Source organism: Eucalyptus grandis, chromosome 1, assembly GCF_016545825.1.
Source record: "Eucalyptus grandis isolate ANBG69807.140 chromosome 1, ASM1654582v1, whole genome shotgun sequence".
NCBI classification, from domain to species: domain Eukaryota; kingdom Viridiplantae; phylum Streptophyta; class Magnoliopsida; order Myrtales; family Myrtaceae; genus Eucalyptus; species Eucalyptus grandis.
Genome location: NC_052612.1, coordinates 11,681,206 through 11,702,940, shown reverse-complemented (window position 1 = coordinate 11,702,940; position 21,735 = coordinate 11,681,206). Strand labels below are relative to the sequence as shown.

General features: G+C 38.4%; 2 protein-coding genes across 3 annotated transcripts; both read left to right on the top strand.

The window, feature by feature from the left end:
* The first annotated feature begins 967 nt into the window (after positions 1-967).
* LOC104433693 lies at positions 968-5,798 on the top strand. Of its 2 annotated transcripts, none has more exons than XM_010046534.3 (9): positions 968-1,178; positions 2,127-2,729; positions 3,074-3,597; positions 4,045-4,095; positions 4,183-4,290; positions 4,720-4,815; positions 4,934-5,032; positions 5,110-5,169; positions 5,261-5,798. In XM_010046534.3, the coding sequence occupies exons 2-9, from the start codon at positions 2,210-2,212 to the stop codon at positions 5,324-5,326; spliced, it is 1,524 nt and encodes a 507-aa protein (XP_010044836.2). In that variant the 5' UTR covers positions 968-1,178; positions 2,127-2,209; the 3' UTR covers positions 5,327-5,798. The 2 variants fall into 2 exon arrangements, with proteins under 2 accessions (XP_010044836.2, XP_018727921.2); XM_018872376.2 differs by having other exon boundaries at positions 2,113-2,729.
* A 4,102-nt stretch (positions 5,799-9,900) lies between these two features.
* On the top strand, positions 9,901-13,625 carry LOC104433699 (choline-phosphate cytidylyltransferase 2). The gene is made up of 8 exons (XM_010046546.3): positions 9,901-10,216; positions 10,441-10,554; positions 10,779-10,874; positions 12,266-12,308; positions 12,382-12,537; positions 12,701-12,769; positions 13,011-13,121; positions 13,213-13,625. Exons 1-8 carry the CDS (start codon positions 10,005-10,007, stop codon positions 13,414-13,416), a joined length of 1,005 nt encoding a protein of 334 aa, XP_010044848.2. The 5' UTR covers positions 9,901-10,004; the 3' UTR covers positions 13,417-13,625.
* The last annotated feature ends 8,110 nt before the right edge of the window (positions 13,626-21,735 follow it).

Sequence of the window (21,735 nt, the reverse complement as noted above, 5' to 3'; positions counted from 1 at the left end):
AGTTCTCTCCATTTTATCTAGAAACTGATTCTTGTGTAAATAAGCTTGAAACTAATTTGTTTGATTCGACCGACGGCCAAGACAGATTCCCCGCATTTTATCTAGGAATCAATTCTCAAGTAAACAGTTCCGAAGTAATTATGTTCGGTTCAACAAACCGTCAAGACAAGTTTCCCGCACTTCATCTTGGAACCGGTCCTCATGTGAATGGGCCTGGAACTAGTCTGCTCAATTCGATCATCACTCGAACTTGCTCGGTTGCTCGCTTATTACATAAGTTTTCCAAAGTAAATGGGGCCAATTCTATAAAAAAAATGAATTTTAAGTATTGTCTCAAATTTGACCCGAATTTTATTTTATCTAAAAAAAAGCACGAACTTTAAGTGTTATCCAAAATCTGGTCTTCGTTAACCCTCATTCCACAATCATTTGACGTGGCATTTCCACATCAGCAATAATATCCAATACAACAAACGATGCTGCATTTGAGTTTTTGGAGGAAGTGTTAAATTTAAGTCTGCCTTTAAATGATGTGAACTTTATAGATGATTTTCATGGAAAAAATAATTTAGCAACTTTTGTTCCAAGGGATGAGGCACATAGCTATGGCCATTAGATCAATTAACAATTGGCAAACTGTTTGCAATGTCAGAAGCTGGGTTGGAAGCATAATATTACATTGCCTTAAAGCGATATATTAAAAGTATATGCATCTTATAGTTAAATAAAGATGTAAAGCCTATTTATAATATAGTTATTTTATTTTGTATCAAATAAAGTTTGTGTCAGATTTTGGACAACACTCAAATTTCATGCTTTTTTTTTAGACAAAATAAAGTTCGATTAAATTTGAGATAATACCTAAATTTCGTGCTTTTTTATGGAATTGGCCAAAGTAAATGAAATAATTCTAAAACCCTAGTTCTCTTTGATTTTCTTTATTTTATTTTTTCTTTCGTTAATTTCTCCGAGTGACCGAAGCGGTGAGCCTCGCCTCTCTCGCCTCTCTCCAACGTCGGTCTTTAGAAAAGGAGCAGAATCAGCCATTTCCGCCGCCGTCGCCGTCCCAGCAACTCCTCTCCGCCGTCGCAGGAGCATCGGCAGCGGTCGCTCCCCTCACCCCGCTCACGACCGTAGCTCTCGCTGGCCGCCGTCAAGCCTCACCTTCACCGAACCGGGTTCGTTCTCTCTCTCGCGTTTTCTATGAATGCAGTAGAAACTTCGAAGTTTGTAGGCGAACAATCCCGTGGGTTGTCGTTCGATTCAGTCCGGCGATGCGCGGTTCGTAAAACGGTCAACACTGCTACTGCCCCTTGAGGGCGGAGACGGGGCTGAAGGTTCCCGTTTCTTTTCGCTGTTGTTGTTGGTGTAAGAAGAGGACTTTTCTGTTTCTCCCCCTTTGGGTTTTGGTGTAAAGGCGAGAGGGAAGATGGGTAGTTAATTTTACCGGCTTAGCTGGTGAATATCTCTTCGTTGAGGTTGTTTGGCGAGCGAATGTGGTGATGGCATACATTGGAGGAAGAAAGAGAGAATTCATAGATGCGGGTCGTGGCTATGATAGGTTCTTAATGACTTCTTTGTTGTTTGGGCGTTGTGATTTGGAATGTTGATTAAGGATGAGTTGAAGGGGTCATGATGTGAACCAAGTGACTTGAGCTCAATGAGACTGTAATAAGGAAAGAAGAGTTGAGGAGAGAGGGAGAGGGATAGGGAGAGAGAGAGAGAGAGAGGTACTTGGGGAAGAACAAAGGAAAGGAAAGGAGAAATTTTGAGAGGAGAGGACATATATTTCGTACTGGTAGTTGTTGGATTCTACATCTTCTGTAATATGCATCTCTTTCTGCATTATTCTCCCCCTGCGATCCAAGTGTATTGGCACCCCCTTGGTGCCGAATTAAATAATTTTTCTTTTATGCCAAAAAGAGGAGAGCTGTATTTTCTCTGTGGGTCATGTGAACCTGGTGCTTCTGCATTGTTATTTCCATTGCATCCTGCTCTTTGCTTCTGATGCTACTGGCTTATTCTCAAAATGATTCAACAGTTATAGTTAAACAGTGTACTGCAGTGATGCTATGTTTGAGACAAGTTACTGACCATGAATCTGGAACTTGGATCTGTAATTGCAGTTCTGCTAGCATGAAGCTATGAAGCTTTGATAGCTCTCTTTATCGTCTTAGTAAGCAGCTGACAAGAAGAGGTGAGGAAGAGTATGAGTGCCCGTAGATTATCCCAGCAAGTAGCAATCTCTTGGTCCAGTCTTATCTTTAAGCCGGGCCTCGCCAAGAGATCAATACACACTATACCCTTCCTGTACTCCGATACCTGCTATTCCTCTAGCAGAAAACTCCCTTTCCGTCATCTTCCCAGATGCCATTTCTTCACTTCCCCTGAGGCGGCATCGAGAGCTGTTCATGAACTATTGGCGGAGGTGGAGAAGGAGAAGCAAAGGGAGAGAGAGGCTAGGAGGAGGGCTGGCCTTGATACCAAAGACATCGATGCAGAAGATGAAGAAGACTACATGGGTGTAGGCCCGCTTATCCAAAAGCTTGAGAAGGAGAAGCTGAAGGCCGATGCCTCTGCTGATCTTGATATGTTTGAGGAGCCCACTGACTCAGAATCCGACGATGACGACGAGCGATCCAGTCCAAACAATCTCAAGAAGAGGTTCGAGCAATTTGAGAAGAAGTTCAAGCGCCATGAGGAGTTGCTCAAGAATTTTGTTGAGTCTGGTACTTGCATTTTGCTTTGTTTTATTCCTCCATCTCTTCAATGGTTTTAATTCCTTGGTGATTTTTAACGCTAGTTGAAGGTATATAGAGTTTTTTATCATCATACCGAGTTGGTACAAGATGGTCTTACCATTCTGATGCAAGAATTGATTTCTGTCGAATTTGTCTTAGTGGGACCAGTGGAATTGAGTTAGATCTGCTAAATGGTTATATTTGTTAGTTTTGTCCACAGCAGTTTAGATTGCTGAAAATTCCAAGCTTTTTCTTTTGGGCTTGAGCAATTTTCCTGCGACGAATGCAATTTCTATATTACTGCTTATCCCTTTCTGTTTGCTTTGTAACAGATACACTTGATGATACATATAAGTGGATGAACAGAATCGATAGGTTTGAGGATAAACATTTCAGGCTTCGTCCAGAGTATCGAGTCATTGGAGAATTGATGAACCGTTTGAAAGTAGCAGAAGGGAAGGAAAAGTTTATTCTTCAGCAGAAACTAAATAGGGCTATGAGATTGATAGATTGGAAGGAGGCTTATGATCCTAATAATCCTGCCAATTATGGAGTCATTCAACATGAACAAGTGGGTCCCTCAGTTGATCTTTTGGATCAGGCTGGCTTTGAGAAAGAGAGGCAAGTTATACAAGGGGTTGATGATGATGAGGATGAGGAATTTGATGACATGAAAGAGAAGGATGACATGTTGATTGAGAAAATTAATGAAATTGATAAGAAGCTTGAAGAGAAGCTGGCACAGTTGGATCATACATTTGGAAAGAAAGGAAAGGTGCTAGAGGAGGAGATCAGGGACCTGGCAGAGGAAAGAAATGCTTTAACTGAAAAGAAGAGAAGGCCTCTTTACAGGAAAGTAAGTAGTGGTGGCATTTTCTTTCTTATTTCATGCGTAACGGTTGTCTTCTTAGAGGAACCAGGATTTCTGGTCTGTGCCTTTTTCTCTTACTTTACTCCTTGCAAGTAGCAGACTACCAAAGACTGCCATAGGGCATTCGATTTTTTCTTCAACGTGGCGACAAGTAGACAACTACTGTGCCATTGCTATTGGAAAAACTTTCAAAGACTCTGAAGTGCTAAATATGCTTGCATCTTATTCTATGACTTCATTCTGTACTACTTAAAGAAAGATAAGATGCAAAAGGCAACCTCTTGGAACTTAATCTCTTCAGTGTGTAGAATTCTTTTGCTTCAGACATCAATAGTTTGAGTACATGCTGTTATTCCGGTTCAAAGGCTTTTTGCCCTTTGAAATTGTTTGACTCGATAACACATAATGATGAAATTTCCTTATTGATGGCAGGGGTTTGATGTGAAATTGATAGATGTGAATCGGACTTGTAAAGTTACAAAGGTATCATCTGCCTTAGAGCTAAGTAAGTGCTTCAATTTCTTTATTGATATTGAGTGGCTTGAGTGAAATTTGTGGCCCTATTCTCAGGGTGGGCAAGTGATCAAGTACACTGCTATGTTGGCTTGTGGAAACTACCATGGTGTTGTTGGTTTTGCAAAAGCAAAGGGCCCTGCTGTTCCTATTGCTCTCCAAAAGGTATAGTATTGGTTGATTGCTGTTTGAACTCTTACATGTTATATCTAGTTAGCTAGGATTGTTTTTTGAACATTCTTGTTCTTAATGAATGTGGAATTCTAAGTGTTACTCCTTATTTTGCTAAAGAGGAATTTGAAATTCAAGGTTGAATTCATTAACAAAGTATTTGCTGATTGAACAGACACTACATAGAAATGTCCTGCATAATCTAGAAATACATGGCGTGCCTTTCTTTTTGGTGGTAGGGCCATTTCCTGGTTACTCTATGTATGCTTGCTTGAATGTTGGTTCACTTGAAGGCTCTAAAACTACTGTGATGAAGAGAGAAGCTGCTTTAGTTTTATCGCGTTGTATGTTGATTATCTCCAAAATATAAGGTGGATAAGAAGTCCTTTTCATTTATCTTACGAATTTGTTTGAATCCATCAGGCATATGAGAAATGCTTCCAGAATCTTCATTATGTGGAAAGACATGAAGAGCATACAATTGCACATGCTGTACAGACAAATTACAAGAAAACCAAGGTTTTAAATTTACTCTTACACTGTGCTGGGTTTTGAGTACTGTGCTTAAGTGGTCAAACATCCTGTGCTTCCCGTGTTTTTTCTTTTTGAATCTATCTGAAGATGGTTGCTTGGTTAGGTGTATCTCTGGCCAGCTTCAACCAGGACAGGTATGAAAGCTGGAAGGACTGTTCAAACAATTTTGAATTTAGCTGGTTTCAAGAATGTGAAATCTAAGGTAACTGATCGTGTTACAAATGACATTAAAGTGATTATTCAGTGGGAAAGCTCTAATGTAAACATATATCTCTATAGGTCATTGGCTCGAGGAATCCTCATAATACCGTTAAAGCTCTTTTCAAAGCTTTGAATGCTGTAAGTGTACCCTGCCACATTTACTGGATGGTAATTTTTATTTAGTCTTCTCAACATGATGATACATATATTTGATTTAATGTCACTACAGATTGAAACTCCAAAAGACGTTCAAGAAAAGTTTGGCCGGACAGTTGTGGAGAAGTACTTGCTATGAAAGTCCTTGCATCTCCAGTATACTTTCTTGGATTTTGCAGTGGCCAACTAAATTTTCCTTAAGCTTGCTAAAAAGTTTGGTCAGTGCTGGAACAGTCGCCAACTACTTACTGTGAACTCTTTGCGTCTTCCAGGCAGTATGTTTTCTTGGATTTTGAAGGGTTCGACTATTTTCACCCCTTTGCTCGCTCGAGGCATTTAGCTATTTATCCATACGCTCTTTTGAATAGGAAGATTTTTGCGAAAAGTTAGTCTTTTTCACCGGATCAGTTCAGGCCATGATGGGTGTGCTCATCAGGGACGCCCATCTGGATTTACCTTGGATTCCACAAACAATGTATTAGTCTAGTTTTTCCAAAAATAAGGTACCCGTTTAGTCGAAATTTGATTTCTCTTTTCCTGTATCATCCCTTCTGCTTGTAAAAGCTTAAATTTGCATTTTTCATTTGCATACCCTTTGAGGATTTGGATTCTTCTGTGTTTCTTCCTGCTCTTTGATGAATTTGCTACTTGTTAGGTAGATCTTAGATCGTCTAAAGATTATATTAGAGTTTTGTAAATTGAATTTCAAACTCACCTCACAAACCTAAAATGCAAAATCTATCAAAACATTATTATGGTTAGTAAGTGGGAGCATGGTTTAGGGCAGAAACTGGAATCTGAGAACTAGATAGGTAGGAATCTATATGTTCTAGGTTCCAAGTATGCAGAGTGGATTTTAGGTTCTAAAAAATGGACCTGGTTTGATGGGTAGGATTCAAGTTCTTAGTTGGAGGAACTTGTGATATGTAACCTAGAACTTATAATAAGTTTTAATGTTTTCTTTTGGTCCATGTCCTCGTATGATCCTGCAATATTCTATGCCATTGTATAATATGAAAATATTAGTTTGAGCTTCTATTTTACAACTGGATTTTTACTTTATTAATGTTCATAAAAGCTATGGTTAATGAATTGTAGTAGCAAGTGGTAGATAATTAAATATTTTAATTCACTGCAATCGTTTAGTTAATTATATAGGTGGAACGTGGTAGACCTTGAATCCTGTGATGGAATATGTTTCAAGTTTTTAAGTATGTAGGATACATTACTTGTTCCAAAAAAATAAGGAACTTGTTCCAAGGAGTAACTTTTGGGTTTTAGATGGAACCTATACAGAACTTAGAACCGCTCACCCTAAGGGTGAGATACCCGATTGAAGCCAACTTGCTTCTATCCCTACCTTCGAATGACGTTGATGAGCGTTGCACAATTCAATAGTTGCTTAGGTGTTGATGGGCGTTGGAGCGTAAAATGTTTGTTGTTGCGATCGGATCAACATGCGATGAAAGGCCCATTTGTTTTGCACGGCCCTTTTTAAATCTTTAGAGCCTTTGGCACTCGGCAATCGGGGAATTTCAATCGATATGATAGTTTCCTGTTTCAAGCCACATCGACACGGCAACTAGCAATCGACTAATCCTTATTAGATGTCATAATCTCTCGATCTCTAATTAGAATATGGACTACGGAGTTGCATGAGTTTTCCGTGTATGGTTTGGGTTTTAGGGAATTTTTTTGGGAAAATGTAAACAATCTTTGGTCAAGGGTGTTTTTTGAATTGTAAATAGTGTTTGGTAAAGTGTAATTTAAAAGTGCATTGGAAAGCAATTTTAGTTTTTGGTTTAAATGGTGTTTGGGAAAATCTTATTTTGCAAAGAATTTTTGCTATTTTTTAACTAAAAAACTCACCAGTCACTTGAGATCGTGCAAGGTGATGGCATGCGTGAAAATATGAAAGTTTAGTGAAGAGAAATTTGGAAGAAAAAATTGAATTAGTATCTTAGAAATGCTCATAGCCCAAAGCTCTTTTTAAATTAATATTAACTCTCTTATTATGGTTATGTTTGGCAATTAGGTTAAAATTCTTATCACACGTTTAATATTTGTTCAAAACAGGATAAAGTTGCAGATGGTTCTGCCCTCTCACCACCCCTAAAAAAAAAGATAGGATAAAATTAGATATAAGAGAGATATAGTCCGAATAAAATTATCCCACAAAAGAGTAGGTAAAGATGGATAGAATCTCTAATATTCATAATAGGAGAGTTATTTTTTTTCGAATAACAAAAATTTTAAATTAATAAAATTAAAATTATATTTCGATACATATAATATTTCTAATATAAGAAATTCAAAATAACAAAAATTAACAATTTACTATTTTTATTTATATATTCAAATTTAATTCAATTTTATAATATAATTCAATATATAAATATAAATATATATTTAGGTATTTTAGGTATTTTAGGTATATTAATACAATTTACTATTTAATAAAATTTTATTAGAGAATGATGGAAGGGGAAAAAAAGGAAAACTAAAAATAGAGAGGAAAGATAAAAAAATAAATAAAAATAAAGTAGGCAAGAATGTAGTAAAAGATTTTGGGAAAATCTCAAATAAGGACTAAAAGTGAAGCTTATTTTTTTAAAGAACCCAAAGTGAGAACAAATAAGGACTGAAGTGGCCGTTGTTTGAAATAAAACCAAAGTGACTAACAAGTTTCAAATAAGGACCTAAACTTGCCCATCGGCCAAAATGTTCACCGGCTAGCGAGCGTATGACATTTCTGGTGGCCGGAATATAGGCAATTTTGTCAAAAAAAAAATATAGATAGAAATTAACAAATCCTAAAAACAACCTCCCAAACTCTTCACGTTCTTTTGACCTAAAAAAAAAAAACTCTCATGGTCTCACATTTTCTTCTTCTACTCTTCATCTTCTCCATTCTTTGTCCTCTCTTGCTTGGAGCATGGAAATTTTCTGTTAATGGAACATGAATTGAAACACAACAAGAAACCCCTACCTTCATTTCTTCACATTTTCTTCTTTTGTTTTCTGTCTTCGTTTCTTTCCAACAAAGAAGACAAATTTTGAGTAAAGCCACATTTTCGTTATTGAGACACTTGTGTGTAACACGAAGGCCTTGATTCTTCATTGTCTTTCCCTAGTTTCGCCATATACTTTGATTCACTTTCCCGTTCAACTGAGGTCAATTTCGTTCAAATTGAGAGAGAGAGAGGGAGGGCATGTACCTTTGGAACTTAGGGAGCCAGGGATCTTACTCCATCAATAGAGAATTTGGGTTCTCCAAACAAGAGGGGACAAAAAACGTAAAAGATGAAGAGCGGAAGAAGAAGAATGTGAAGAGTTTGGGGGTTTTGTTTTTAGGGTTTGTTAATTTTTATTTATAAATTTTTGGGACAAAATTGCCCATATTACGGCCACTGGAAATGCCACACACTCGCCAGCTAGCAAACATTTTGGTTGCCCGACAAGTTCAGGTCATTATTTGAAACTTCGTTAACTATTTCAGGTCCTTATTTGGAACAACAGTTACTTTAGGTCCTTATTTGAAAAAGTAGGCTCACTTTGGGTCCTTATTTGAAATTTTCCTAAAAATTTTTGCCATTTTTGTTTGTGAACTTTTATATATATTTATATTGATATGCTTTTTTATACCAAACAATATAAATATAATATAACGTGAATATATTTGACTTTATTTTTATGATTCATAAAATAGTAGATAAGATATAACAAATTTTTTGAATTTCATAATTTATATTATCCAGTCTTATCTTAATTAAAAATCAAAACAAGGAAACATAGCCTCAGGTGCATTTAAAAACACTTTAGGGCAAAGCATTTGGGAAAATATAAAAGATTTTAAATGAAAGGGTTTTTTTTTTTTGAAATTGAAATAGGGCTTCCAAAACACATTGACTAGCACTTTTGACCTAAATGCTATATCGAAAGAACTATATTTTATAAAGGACTTTGTTAGTTTTTTTTTTTAAAATAAAAATTCTCCATGATTTTCTAGTAGAACTTAGCCACTTGATCTCGTGTGATCCAAGCGACTATTGTCTAAACCTAAGGGATGTTGATTGAGCTTGCACGACTTTAGGTGAGGTCAGTTGGTGCCAGATTGGTTTCTCACCAATCAGATTTGGCTTTGCCAATAATTCGTCGGCAATCTCAAGCCTTGCTGGTGATATCATGTGAGGTGGGACATTTTCGGAATTATGAAAGCCGAGTGAGTGAGGGGAAGTTAGAGAAAAAAACAAAACACGTGAACCTCAAAGCACTCTGGACCTACCTTGGGTTGAAAGGTTTTTAATGAAGACTCTTAGAAATGCAACGCCATCTCTTCAAAATTTTGCAAAAAAAAAAAGAAAAAACAAATTTACCAGGCAAAGGGTATTGTGCCTCGAGTAAAAGGACTCTAATGTTTCAAAGGGCTTTGGACAAAAGTGTTGCCAATTGTACTTTGAGTGGTTGGCTTAAATTTGTCAAACCTCATAGCTTTCCCAAAAAGCAGTCTGAATCCCTGCCGTCTTCACCGCACCAACCCGCGGCGAGGGGTCACGTGGCAGACGAATCGTTGCAGAAGAAATGGGAAGCACGACTTTCGGCCATCCACTTGTCGACCGCATTTAAAAAAAAAAAAAAAACATAAAGAATAATAATAATAATGATAACAAAAGGAAAAAAATAATAAAAAAAAGGGGAATATTCGAGACCGAAGGAAAAGGGCACGGGAGAGAAGACCCGTTCAACGCTGCAAGCCTGGGGGAGGCATCTCCTGAGGTTCCGACGGTTATTTGAAGGCACCTTCGATCGCCGCGGCGATGGAGAACCAGGCGCCACCGCTCCCTCCTTCCTTCCCCGCCGCCGCCTCCGCCTCGCCGCCACCGCCACCTCCGGAGCAGGAGACCGCCACCGCCGACGCCGGTGCCGCCGATCCCATGCCTTCGAGCAAGCCCGTACGCGTCTACGCCGACGGCATCTACGATCTCTTCCACTTCGGCCACGCCCGCGCCCTCGAGCAAGCCAAGAAATCGTCCGTCCCCTTGTGCTTCGGATCCTCGATCTATTTCGCTCGATTTGGGCCCTCGTTTCGCGGTTCGATTAGCGATGTCGATTTCGTGGGTGGGGGTTGATGCGTTGACGTAGCCGGCTCCGGCTCCGGCTGCGTCCTGTGCTATTTCCGCTTGATCTGGTGTTCGATGCGTGGGGAAGTGACCGCTGATTCGTGTTTTTTGCCGTGTTTGGTTTGGGCCGTAGGTTTCCGAATACTTACTTGCTCGTCGGTTGCTGCAACGATGAGATCACCCACAAGTTCAAGGGCAAGACCGTCATGACGGAAGATGAGCGCTACGAATCGCTTCGCCATTGCAAGTACGTTTGCTCCTCGATCCCCTTCTTTTTTTTTTTTTTTTTCTGGTGTTTTGTCTCGAAGTTCGTTCCGCTTCTGTCGATCCCCTCGCTATATGATGAAGCCGAAGAGGGGTGATGAGAAAGAAGGTTTTTTTAGTAGCCTGCTATCTCGGCTATTCGTTTTATATTTTTATGAAAGAAAGGAAGCACAAACGATTTACTTGTCGATCGGTTTGTTTTGTCAGATGGGTAGATGAAGTTATTCCGGACGCTCCTTGGGTGGTCACGAAAGAGTTTCTCGATAAGCACAACATCGATTTCGTAGCCCATGACGCACTTCCGTAAGACTACTAAAACCGAATTCTTGATTTTGTGATGAATGGGAGTATGCTGGATGGTGATGATCAGGTCGGAGATGAAAAAGGCTATGTTACTGGTGGAATTGTGAGGGCTCTTATTGTAAAGGGGAATGAGAGATTTAATCATGAGAAGAAAGTAGCGTCCTGTATTCTAACCTGGATGGTGGTAACCTACCTGCAATGTTGTTGGATAAGAATCGATGAATAAGTAAGTGAGAGTAGATTGTGGGATTGCTGTTTGCCTTCTGCTACCTTATTTTGATTCCCTGGAAGTAGCTGATTATTTGTCATCCAGGATCAATTGGTAATATCCCTGAATTTTAATCGCTTGCGGAATAGTTTGTGTGTCAAATTCTTAAGCAATGTTTTTGCACTATTGAGGATGTGAAGAGGATGGTACTGTGCTGGTGAAATCTCTCCATGTCAGATAGCAGAAAAGGTTGCAGATAGTAGGATGTATTTTATCTACCTCTTGTACTGTTTCCATGGCCGTTAGTATGAATTAGGGATTATTGCTGACTTTTTACTTGATTCAAGTGCCAGAGGAGATGTAAACAAACTGCTCTAGGCCTTTTGCATGAAAAGAAAAGACAATTTTGTGTTTACTCATGACTGCGGTAAATGAGCATATTAGGTCCGCCCTACTAATACATCCAGTCCTTAAGGTTGAGACCCTAGGCAGTGCCTATAGATGCATTTCGTGTTGCGTTTTCTGTTTTATAAAGGGCGCTGCAAATTTTTAAGGCCAAAATCTATTTATTTATTTTTTTAAGTTCCCAAGCACCTATGGTAGTAGAATTGCCTGAACCTCTAGAAAGTTGAAAGGTTTTAAGTTGATTTTGTGAATATGGAAAAATAAGAGGTTTTTTTTTAAAAAAAAAAATTACGGGTTGACTTGATGAAAAAATGACCATCATTTTGGCTTGCTATTCCATGGAGGCTGAACTCTATCATCTGATCCAATTTGCAAATATGGGAAGGACAGATATCTCTTATGGCATCTGGATCAAACGGATGACATGCTATGGATTCCTTGGTGTCCTGACTGGCATAGTCATGTTACGTTAGTTCACTCCAATCCCTTCTCTGGTTCGGGTTGGCAACCAGTGATTTTTACATGCCTGCAATCCTTGTTCATCTATATCTAGTTAATACTCGATAGTTGGTGGAGTCTGGATGGGCTTGTGCGACGTATTTAGACAACCCTGCAAAATCTGCTCGCAGGGCAGCGAGCAACTAGAAATGGTAGATATGTTTGCTTCTAAGATTGGAAGGTCATATTTAATTTTTTCTTCAATATGATAGTAAATTACTCAGCTAAACTTTGTGTAAGACATGTTGCCCTTATATAATCTTTCATGAAAATTGCATAGTTATGCTGACACCAGTGGAGCTGGAAACGACGTATATGAATTTGTACGTAAGAGATCTTCTGCTTCTTCTATTTGCTGTTTTTTTCTCCAAATATTATCTTAACAAGAGTTTACAGGTCAAAGCTATTGGGAAATTTAAAGAAACCAAGCGCACTGAAGGGATTTCTACATCGGACATCATAATGAGGATCGTCAAAGACTACAACCAATATGTGATGCGGAACTTGGACAGGGGCTATTCAAGAAAAGATCTTGGTGTTAGCTATGTGAAGGCATGACTCTTTTCTTTCATGTGAATATGTTCTTTCTGATGTCACGATGTAGCTCCAAATTATTATCCATGGCTAGGCAGTTATGTGTTTTTTACATTTTACATAGCAATGAATAATACATGTTATTCAGAGGCTATAGTTATTCGTGCAATGATGTAAGCAGGAAAAGCGACTGCGGGTGAATATGAGACTAAAGAAGCTTCATGAAAAAGTGAGGGAACAGCAAGAGAGGGTAAGTAGGAGATCAAGCTCCAGTTTGTTTCATTCTTTTGCCCTAAGTTTCGGATCTATTTCGCTGTATATTTTGAATTTGATTTTCCAAAACATTTTTTTTTCTTTGAATTTCTACATAGGTGGATAATTTATTTATTTATTTATTTTTTTCTGAATAGAAAAATGCCCAACATCAGCAGTTACGTACATTATGTTTCCCCACACGTTGATGATGTTTTTGTGTGTTCTTCATATGTTAGATTCAAACTGTGGCGAAAACTGCTGGCATGCATAGGAATGAGTGGGTTGAAAATGCTGATCGCTGGGTTGCTGGATTTCTCGAAATGTTTGAAGAAGGTTGCCATAAGATGGTAAGGAATCTCAACTTTTTGTAGCTTCTAATGATTTAACATGCAATTTTTTTTTTTTCACTCGCAAATCGCAACTTCTGTATTTTGCTAGGGCACGGCCATCAAGGATAGGATCCAGGAAAGCATAAGGAGTCAGCTATTGAGAGATTCTGATGGCCTGTTGCAGAACGGGAGGGATGATGATGACAACACCGATGAAGATGACGAGTACTTTGATGACTATGGACAGGAAGAGTATTATGATAACAACGAATATTACGAAGAGAAAGTGGAGGAAGTGCAGAAAAAGAGCTAAGCGTTTCGACTGCGAGTTGCCGTCGAATTTTCGTTTTTTAAGCTTTTGCGTGGTATTATTATTATCCATGGACTGCTATGTGGCAAGTGCAAGCTCATATGCAGTTAGATGTATTTGGAATACCTTGTTTTTTTTGTTTAGTTTTATGAATTGAAGCTTTTACTATTTATTATTCTTTTCCTTATCTTAAATAGAATACTGTGAGCGCATACTTTCCCATCTTTTCATTCTTGATTTCCAAAGACTCCCTCGCCTTTAGGTTAGGCTTTTCCCTCTCCATTAGGGATGAGCGCGGTTTCCAGGTAGAACCGGGAACTGGAGGTTCCGGTTCGGTTCCCGGTTCTAAAGGGACCGGTTCAGGTTCCCCATTCCAGTCCGGTTAGGGCTCCAAAATAGCCCCAAATCAGAAATTGACATTCACATTATAACACTTTCAGTTTCATAGTTCTCTCTTCGCCTGATCTCCGCCTCTGATGGACGCCACCGCCGCTGACTACTGCTTGACGCCATCGTCGCTTGCCCTAGAAACTACTGCCGCTGACCTCTGCTAGACACCACCGCCACTGCCGCTCGCCCTCAATGCCACTGCTGCCGACCTCTAGCTTGCTGACCTCTGCTAGACGCTACCGCTGCTGACCTCGATGCCACCGCCGCTCGCCCTCGATGCCACTGCCGCCAACCTCTAGCTTGCTGACCTCTGCTTGACGCCAGTTTTGCTTGTGGTCTTTTTGAAGTTTGAGATCACGATGTCATATGACTTGGTTAGGTCACCATTTCGCTTTTCTATTCCAGAAAGAGTATGTCACAGTATGATCCACGCCGAGTGGCTCCAGCCTGCCTGTACTTGGCAGCAAAAGCAGAAGAAAGCACTGTGCAGGCCAAAGCACTTGCATTCTACATGAGGAAAATATGTAAGGATGTTGTAAACAATCGTGTTTTGTGGTTATCAAATTCCAGCAAGATGGACGAAGCAACCATAGCTCAAATGTGAGAACTGCTAAGAGTCCTTTACTTATTCTATCCAGATTCTGATGAGAAGTATCGATACGAGGTGAAGGATATTCTTGAAATGGAAATGAAGATATTGGAAGCTCTCAACTATTATTTGGTTGTATTCCATCCTTACCGTTCCTTGACACAGTAAGTCCTTCGTTTCATCATCTTTGCTATGGTTCTTTTGCCTCTGCACTGCCTTTTGAAGTTGATGGTACTTTTGAGAAATGTTACCCCAATCCATGACTTGGGGAAAGGGTATTGTGAAGTTTATCAGAGGAAAGACTCCAACCATTTTTTATGTCTCCTAATGTTTTAGGATTACTGGTCACAGCCATTTTTATGCCAAGATCTAGAGTTCATGTATGTCCTTCATGCATGATCAGACACAATCAATCTAATTATTTCTGAGGACTCACAATCTGAACTCTCTCTCTCTCTCTCTCATATTCATTTTTTGGCAGTTTGCTTCAGGACGTGGGCATGGAAGAAATGACCCAATTTAGTTGGTAAAACTTCCACTCTTAAATTTCTGCAGACACTGCCTGTAAGCTGTTCTCAAAATAGTAATGGAATAATCATGCATAGGCTTCTTCTACTTTTGGTGCATGATTTCTTGAAGTGAAATAGCTGCAGAGCCATTACCCTTTAGCTTTAGATATTTGTGACTCAAATTTATTCTTTGAACTGGATTTTTATTCTATTGAGATCAGGTGCTTGAGAGTTATATGTCTTCGGGATATCTAAAGATCAAATATTTTATTCATATCTAGTGCAGCATCTTCATTAACTGCTCCCATCCGGGTTCCCTTGACCATGTGGCTGTCTTTTCTGTGCACCCAGATAGCTAAGATATAATGCAGATCTTCTAATGTGCTCAAAAAATAAAACGTCCACATGACATTCAAGAAATATAATTGGTCGTCAAGACAAACAAGTGCGACTTTTCAGGATTTCATATGTTCAGAGAAAAGCTTATTAGTTTAGTGACTTCTCAATAAGTTGCCCCTTTGATATGGTGCTCGGTCTTATACTTGTGACGTGAATATAGCACTATAATTTTCGCATGAAAAAAAGTATAGAGCAAATGAATTTTTGTTTGTCCTGTGGGGCATTTGATGCCACGATCTTGCTTTCAGTTTGTTTCATAGTGAAAAATGATTATGTATGCCAAATTGATATACAGGGGACTTGTGAATGATACGTACAAGATGGACCTCATTCTTGTGCATTCTCCTCACTTGATTGCACTGGCTTGCGTATACATTGCAAGCATATACAAAGGCAAGGACACTACCTCATGGTTTGAAGAGCTTCGCGTTGACATGAATGTTGTGAGTTTGAATCTCTTAAGTTTTCTTCCTTTTTCATATCTATACCCACTGCATAAGCCTAAAGAAGATTATCTTGGTTTTTCCTTGTACTTTAATTTCATGGCTCTTTAAGAAGATATGCAAATAATTTCCAAGGGGAAATTTTTGAGTTGTTCAATCCTTAGATTGCCTGGTAAAATTTTGAGCATGTTTTCATCTAAAAAAACAGCTTACAGATAAAGAAAGCTTTACTTAGGCTTTCATCAATTCTTGTCAAATTTGATATCAAGAATGTTTATATACCTTCAGTTAGTCTTTACACAACTCTATTGTAGTTCCTCTTATTTCTTTATTTTCTCTTAGTCAATCAAGGTTATTGAACTTCTCAATCCCAATTTTATTATCAGCAATTAAGAGGAAAATATATAGCTTCTTCTTCTTGAGGTTTTGGATTTGGTTGTTGGTACAAATGCCCTTTCCCATTGATTGTATTTCTTGACAATAAGTCCTCATCATCCAGGTTTCAAGAATTTATAACTGGTCATTGAATCTGGCAACTTGATTCAGTGATGTGTTAATTCAGTTAAAGCTTCCAAGGGACATAAAGCTTTACCATCTCTGCTTAGCTACTTTTTTCTTGTTATAGGTCTTTATGAATACGAGAATAGTTGCCTTTTTAAGAGATTATAAATAGTGAGTGGCCAGTGAACGGTTTCAAAGTCAGCACTCTAGTGTGCATAAGTTCAACTCTTGGTCATGCAAGGTGGAGTTTTGCTTTGTTGTAGCCCTTTCACTCGAGTAGCCAGACTAACATGATAGTCATAAGTTGAAATCGTTTCTGGGAAAGATGTGAAAGGGGAATATGGTGTAAAAGAATTCATCTGATGCATCAATCTTAAAATCTTAGTGGCATGATTTTTTGTGTCTATGTACTTGTATTTCCAACAAGCTGCTGTGAATTGATAAATGATATGGGTGTATTCCTAATCTCCCTTAAAGTTGTGTGGATCAAAAGGCTCAAAACTTTTAATGCCTGCATCAACTGTTCATTGCATATCTAGCCATGCCATTGGTATACTTTGAATATTTTGTTTAACTATGACATTACAAGGCTCATTTTTGCCATCTTTTCATTTCTTGTATAATGTTTCTTTAACTTTTTAACAAACCAAGCTGATGTGTTCATGAACAAGTGGAGAATTTAGCAGTGGAGATATTGGATTTCTATGAGAACTGTGAGGAAAACGTACATCATATTATTCAATAAAGTTTAATATATATACATCAAAATAAACCCTAAAAGTGGTAAAGACCCATTTACCCTTCTTACATCTAATTACCCTTATTACTTCTAACACTCCCCCTCAAGTTGGAGCATAAATATTAATTATGCCCAGCTTGTTACAAATATGTTTTATCCTCCCATTACCCAAGGATTTAGTGAAGATGTCTGCAAGTTGTTCACTGGTTCGAATATAACTGGGAAGAATTACTCCACTTTGCAACTTTTCTTGGATAAAATGACAATCAATCTCAATGTGTTTTGTTCTCTCATGAAACACATAATGGAAGCTATATGCATTGCAGCTTTATTATCGCTCCACTTTGCAACTTCTCTCGGATAAAATGACAATTAACCTCAATGTGTTTTGTTCTCTCATGAAACACGGAATGGAAGCTATATGCACTGCAACTTTATTATCGCACCACAGAGTCATGGGTACTAAATCTTTAAAGCCTAACTCAGTCAAATAACTGTCAAATCCACATTAATTCACATGTCACTTGTGCCATGGCTCTATATTTTGACTTAGCACTGGAGCGGGCAACAACACTTTGTTTCTTACCTTTTCATGATACCAGATTTCCTCCGACTAAGGTACAATACCCAGTAGTTGATCTTCTATCATCTGGAGACCCAGCCCAATCAGCATCAATCAGCATCAGAAAAACCTTCAACCTTGATATGACCATGGTTTTGGTAGACAATTCCTTTCCTCGGAGCTTTCTTCAAATACCTCAATATCCGAATAACTGCATCCTAGTGAAATGTACGAGAGGAAGACAAAAACTGGCTTACTACACTAACAGGAAAAACAATGTTTGGTCGAGTAATTGTAAGATAATTTAGGTTACCTACTAGTCTTCTATATCTCTCGAGATTATTAAGAATTTATCCTCCATCAGCAACGAATTTAACCCCTTGTTCCATGGGTGAATCTAGAGGCTTTGATCCCAACATACTTGTCTCAGTGAGCAAATCCAAGACATATTTTCGCTGTGACAGAACAATACTTTTCTGTGATTGTGCCATTTCAATTCCTAGGAAATATTTCAATTTTCTTAAATCCTTAGTTTGAAACTGTTGCTGAAGATATGTTTTTAGCTTAGCTATACCAACCAAGTCATCTCTCGTGATGATAATATCATCAACATACACAATTAAGAATAGTTTGCCTCCCACCGATTGTTTATAAAAGAAAGAATGATGATTTCCACATCTTGATAACCTAAAAGATAGTACAACCTCAGAAAATCTTCCAAACCATGCCCGTGGAGATTGTTTCAAATCATATAAAGACTTTTTTAATTTGCAAACTAGTCAGACTCCCCCTGAGCAACAAACCCTAGAGGTTGCTCCATATAAACTTCTTCATGAAGAGAGTCATGCAAGAAAGCATTCTTAACATCAAGTTGAAATAAATGCCAGTTATATGATGCATAAAGAGAGATCAAAATACAAACAGAGGTAAGTTTGGCAACAGGAGAAAATGTGTCTAGATAGTCAACCCCATACACCTGTGTATACCCTTTGGCAACAAGTCTTGCTTTTAAATGAGTAAAAGAACCATCAGGGTTGACTTTTACAGCATATACCCATCGACAACCAATAGCAGTTTTGCCTAGAGGAAGTGGTACTAAGTCCTAAGTTTGATTAATCTTCGAGAGCCTTTAATTCTTCTTCCATTGCTCTCTTCCAGCTAGAACTTTGTAATGCCTCACGACAGACTTGGGGACAGGATATTGTTCAACATTAGTTAAAAAAGCTCGAAAAGTAGGAGACATATAAGAGTGTGAAATAAAATTTGCAATAGAATGTTGAGTACAAGTACGTGTACCTTTCCAATGAGCAATAGGAAGATCAAGATCAGAAACAAGAGAGAGGTTAGCTAATGGTGGATCTAGAGTAGAAGATGATGTAGTAGTGATGGGAGGAGTGGGGGGAGCAGTAGCGACATGAGGACGTTGAGTATAAACCTGGAGAGGAGGCGGTTTCCCTATAGATACTAGTGATATAATTAAAATAGTAGACCGAATGGTGGTCATATATAAGTCTTCATCCATTCAGACACATCAATTGGAACATTATGATAAGAAGTGGATTCAAAAAATGAAACATTGGCTGTTATAAAATATTTTCTCAGTAATGGAGAATAACACCGATATCCCTTTTGAGTGCGGGAATAACCTATAAACATACACTTGATTGCTTTGGGATCAAGTTTTGATACTCCAGGTCGATGATCATGAACAAAACAGACACAACCAAAGATACAAGGTGGTAGGACAAACGGTGGTTCATTAGAAAACAAAGTGGAAAAATGAATACCACCTTGCAGAACAGAAGAAGGCATGCGATTAATGAGATAACATGCAGTTAGAACAGCATCAGACCAAAAGGTTTTGGGGACCTTCATCTCAAATAACATGGATCTAGTAACTTCCAATAAATGCTTATTTTTCCTTTCAGCAACACCATTTTGTTGTGGAGTATCAGAATAGAAGATTCACGAATCATACCATGTTGAGTCATAAAATCGGAAAAAGATGTAGAAAAGTACTCCTTAGCATTATCAGAATGTAGAACTTTAACATGCATGCCAAATTGAGTATAAATTTCAGATATAAATGCACGAAAAATAGAAAATAATTATGAACGATCTTTCATTAAATATAACCAAGTAACTCTGGAATAGTCACCGATAAAAGTAACAAAATATTTGAAATCTGAATTAGAAACCACATGACATGGACCCCAAATATCTGAATGAACTAATAAAAAAGGAGATGTTGCTCGTTTAATGACTCGAGGTGTGTAACTAACATAATGTAATTTGCCAATTTGGCATGACTTGCACTTTAGACTAGAAAGAGATTGAAAACTAGAATCCAATTTTTGAAGACTACGTAGAGAAGGATGACCAAGACGACAATGGATTTGATGTGGGGATGCAACACTTGAGCAAGCAATTGAAGAAGCATCTTCAAGTACATACGGCCCCCCTTCCTCACGTCCTCTACCAATTGTCTTCTTCATAGCCAGATCCTAGAAAATACAAGAATCAGGATAAAGGTTACTGAACACTGAAAGTTTTTGGTTAACTTATTAATAGACATGAGGTTAAATGGAAATTGTGGAAGATAAAGCACTGAGGACAATAGCAATGAAGGATGGGTTAACTGTGCCAATTTCCTTAACGTGTGTAGGTGATCCATTGGATAGAGTAACTATGGACGAAGACGGAGAAAGAGAGGAAAATATACCTAAAAGACCCGACATGTGATCATAAGCCCCTTAATCAATGATCCAAGGATGAGAAGTAGCCGAAAGGCATGCAGTAGCATTACTTGTCTATGCCAAAGTAGTAGTGGAAGAAATAGGCTATGAGATTTGAGATTGTTTGTACCGAGCATATTCCTCACTAGACATAACCACTACCTTGTCTTCAGATGACTGTGGAGTAGAGTCAATATTAGACGCCATATTAGCGAATTGATGTTGCTGCCCTGGTCTCCCATGTAGCTTGTAACCAAATTTTTGAATATGACCAGGTTTGCCACAGTAATGACAAACTCATGTAGTCCTCGAATTATCAGTAGATATGTGGAATTGTCTATAAGGATGCTGATGACTTTGACCTCTCCCTATTCCCATGCCTCGGCCTCCTCCTCGGACACCACGTCCACTATATTCGCCACGGTTTCCTCCATCACTCTTATTACCACTATCAATTCGAGTCTGGGACACAAGAGCTGAACTCTCCACCATTGATGTAGTATCCTGAGAAGACTCACGAGATACTCAAAGAACTCAAGCAAACGTATCTGTGAGTGATGCTATATTCTCTCCTCTAAGAATCTGAGACCTAACAGTTTCATATTCAGAACCAAGACTTCCTAAGAATCCCATTACATCCAATTGTTCCATCTGACGTTGCATTTGTTGAACATCAGCTGAAATAGGGAAAACATCATTCAACTTCTTATACAATCTCTTAAAGTCTGCAAAGCACTGAGTAATAGAACGTCCATTCCTTTCAAATTGATAAAACTCCTACGATAGCGCATAAATCCGTGACAAGTTATCTTGGCCAGAATACAACACATTCAAATACTCCCATAATTCTTTGACCATATCAATATGAGTTACCATGTCAACTACATTACTCTCCATAGAACTCAGCATTTGGCCAAGAATACGTGCATCAACACCATCCCAAATTACATCATCTCTGGGCTTAAACTTAGTTAAGTGTTTATGTTGATTCTTGCCTGTCAAAGTAAGCATCACGATTTTCTTCCATTGGTGGAAGTTAGCACTACCTGCGAGCTTTTTATCAATAATTTGATTAGATGAAGAGGAAATCACCTCAGTCATCACAGTAATATTCTTCTCCGGATCTACTTCAATTGTACTCTTTGAGTGATCGCCCATTTTCCAAATAATTATAAGCAAACTCTAACCTTAGCTTCCGTCAAACAACTCAACCTCAATAATTTAAAAACTCAATATTACCACACCACTTTCAGATCACCAATGTACCCAAGCAGCAACTACTTTGCTTCATCACAAGTCTCGAATAAATTAATTAGCCAAAACAGTAAGATCTCTTTCTCAGCAACTTAAAAAAATAAAAGTTCTAACCCACAAAATCATCTTCTCCCATAAAAAATAGCGTTTCTTGCTTCCCAGTGTTCCTCGGCTACTGTTGTCACCCCCTTCCCTCAATAG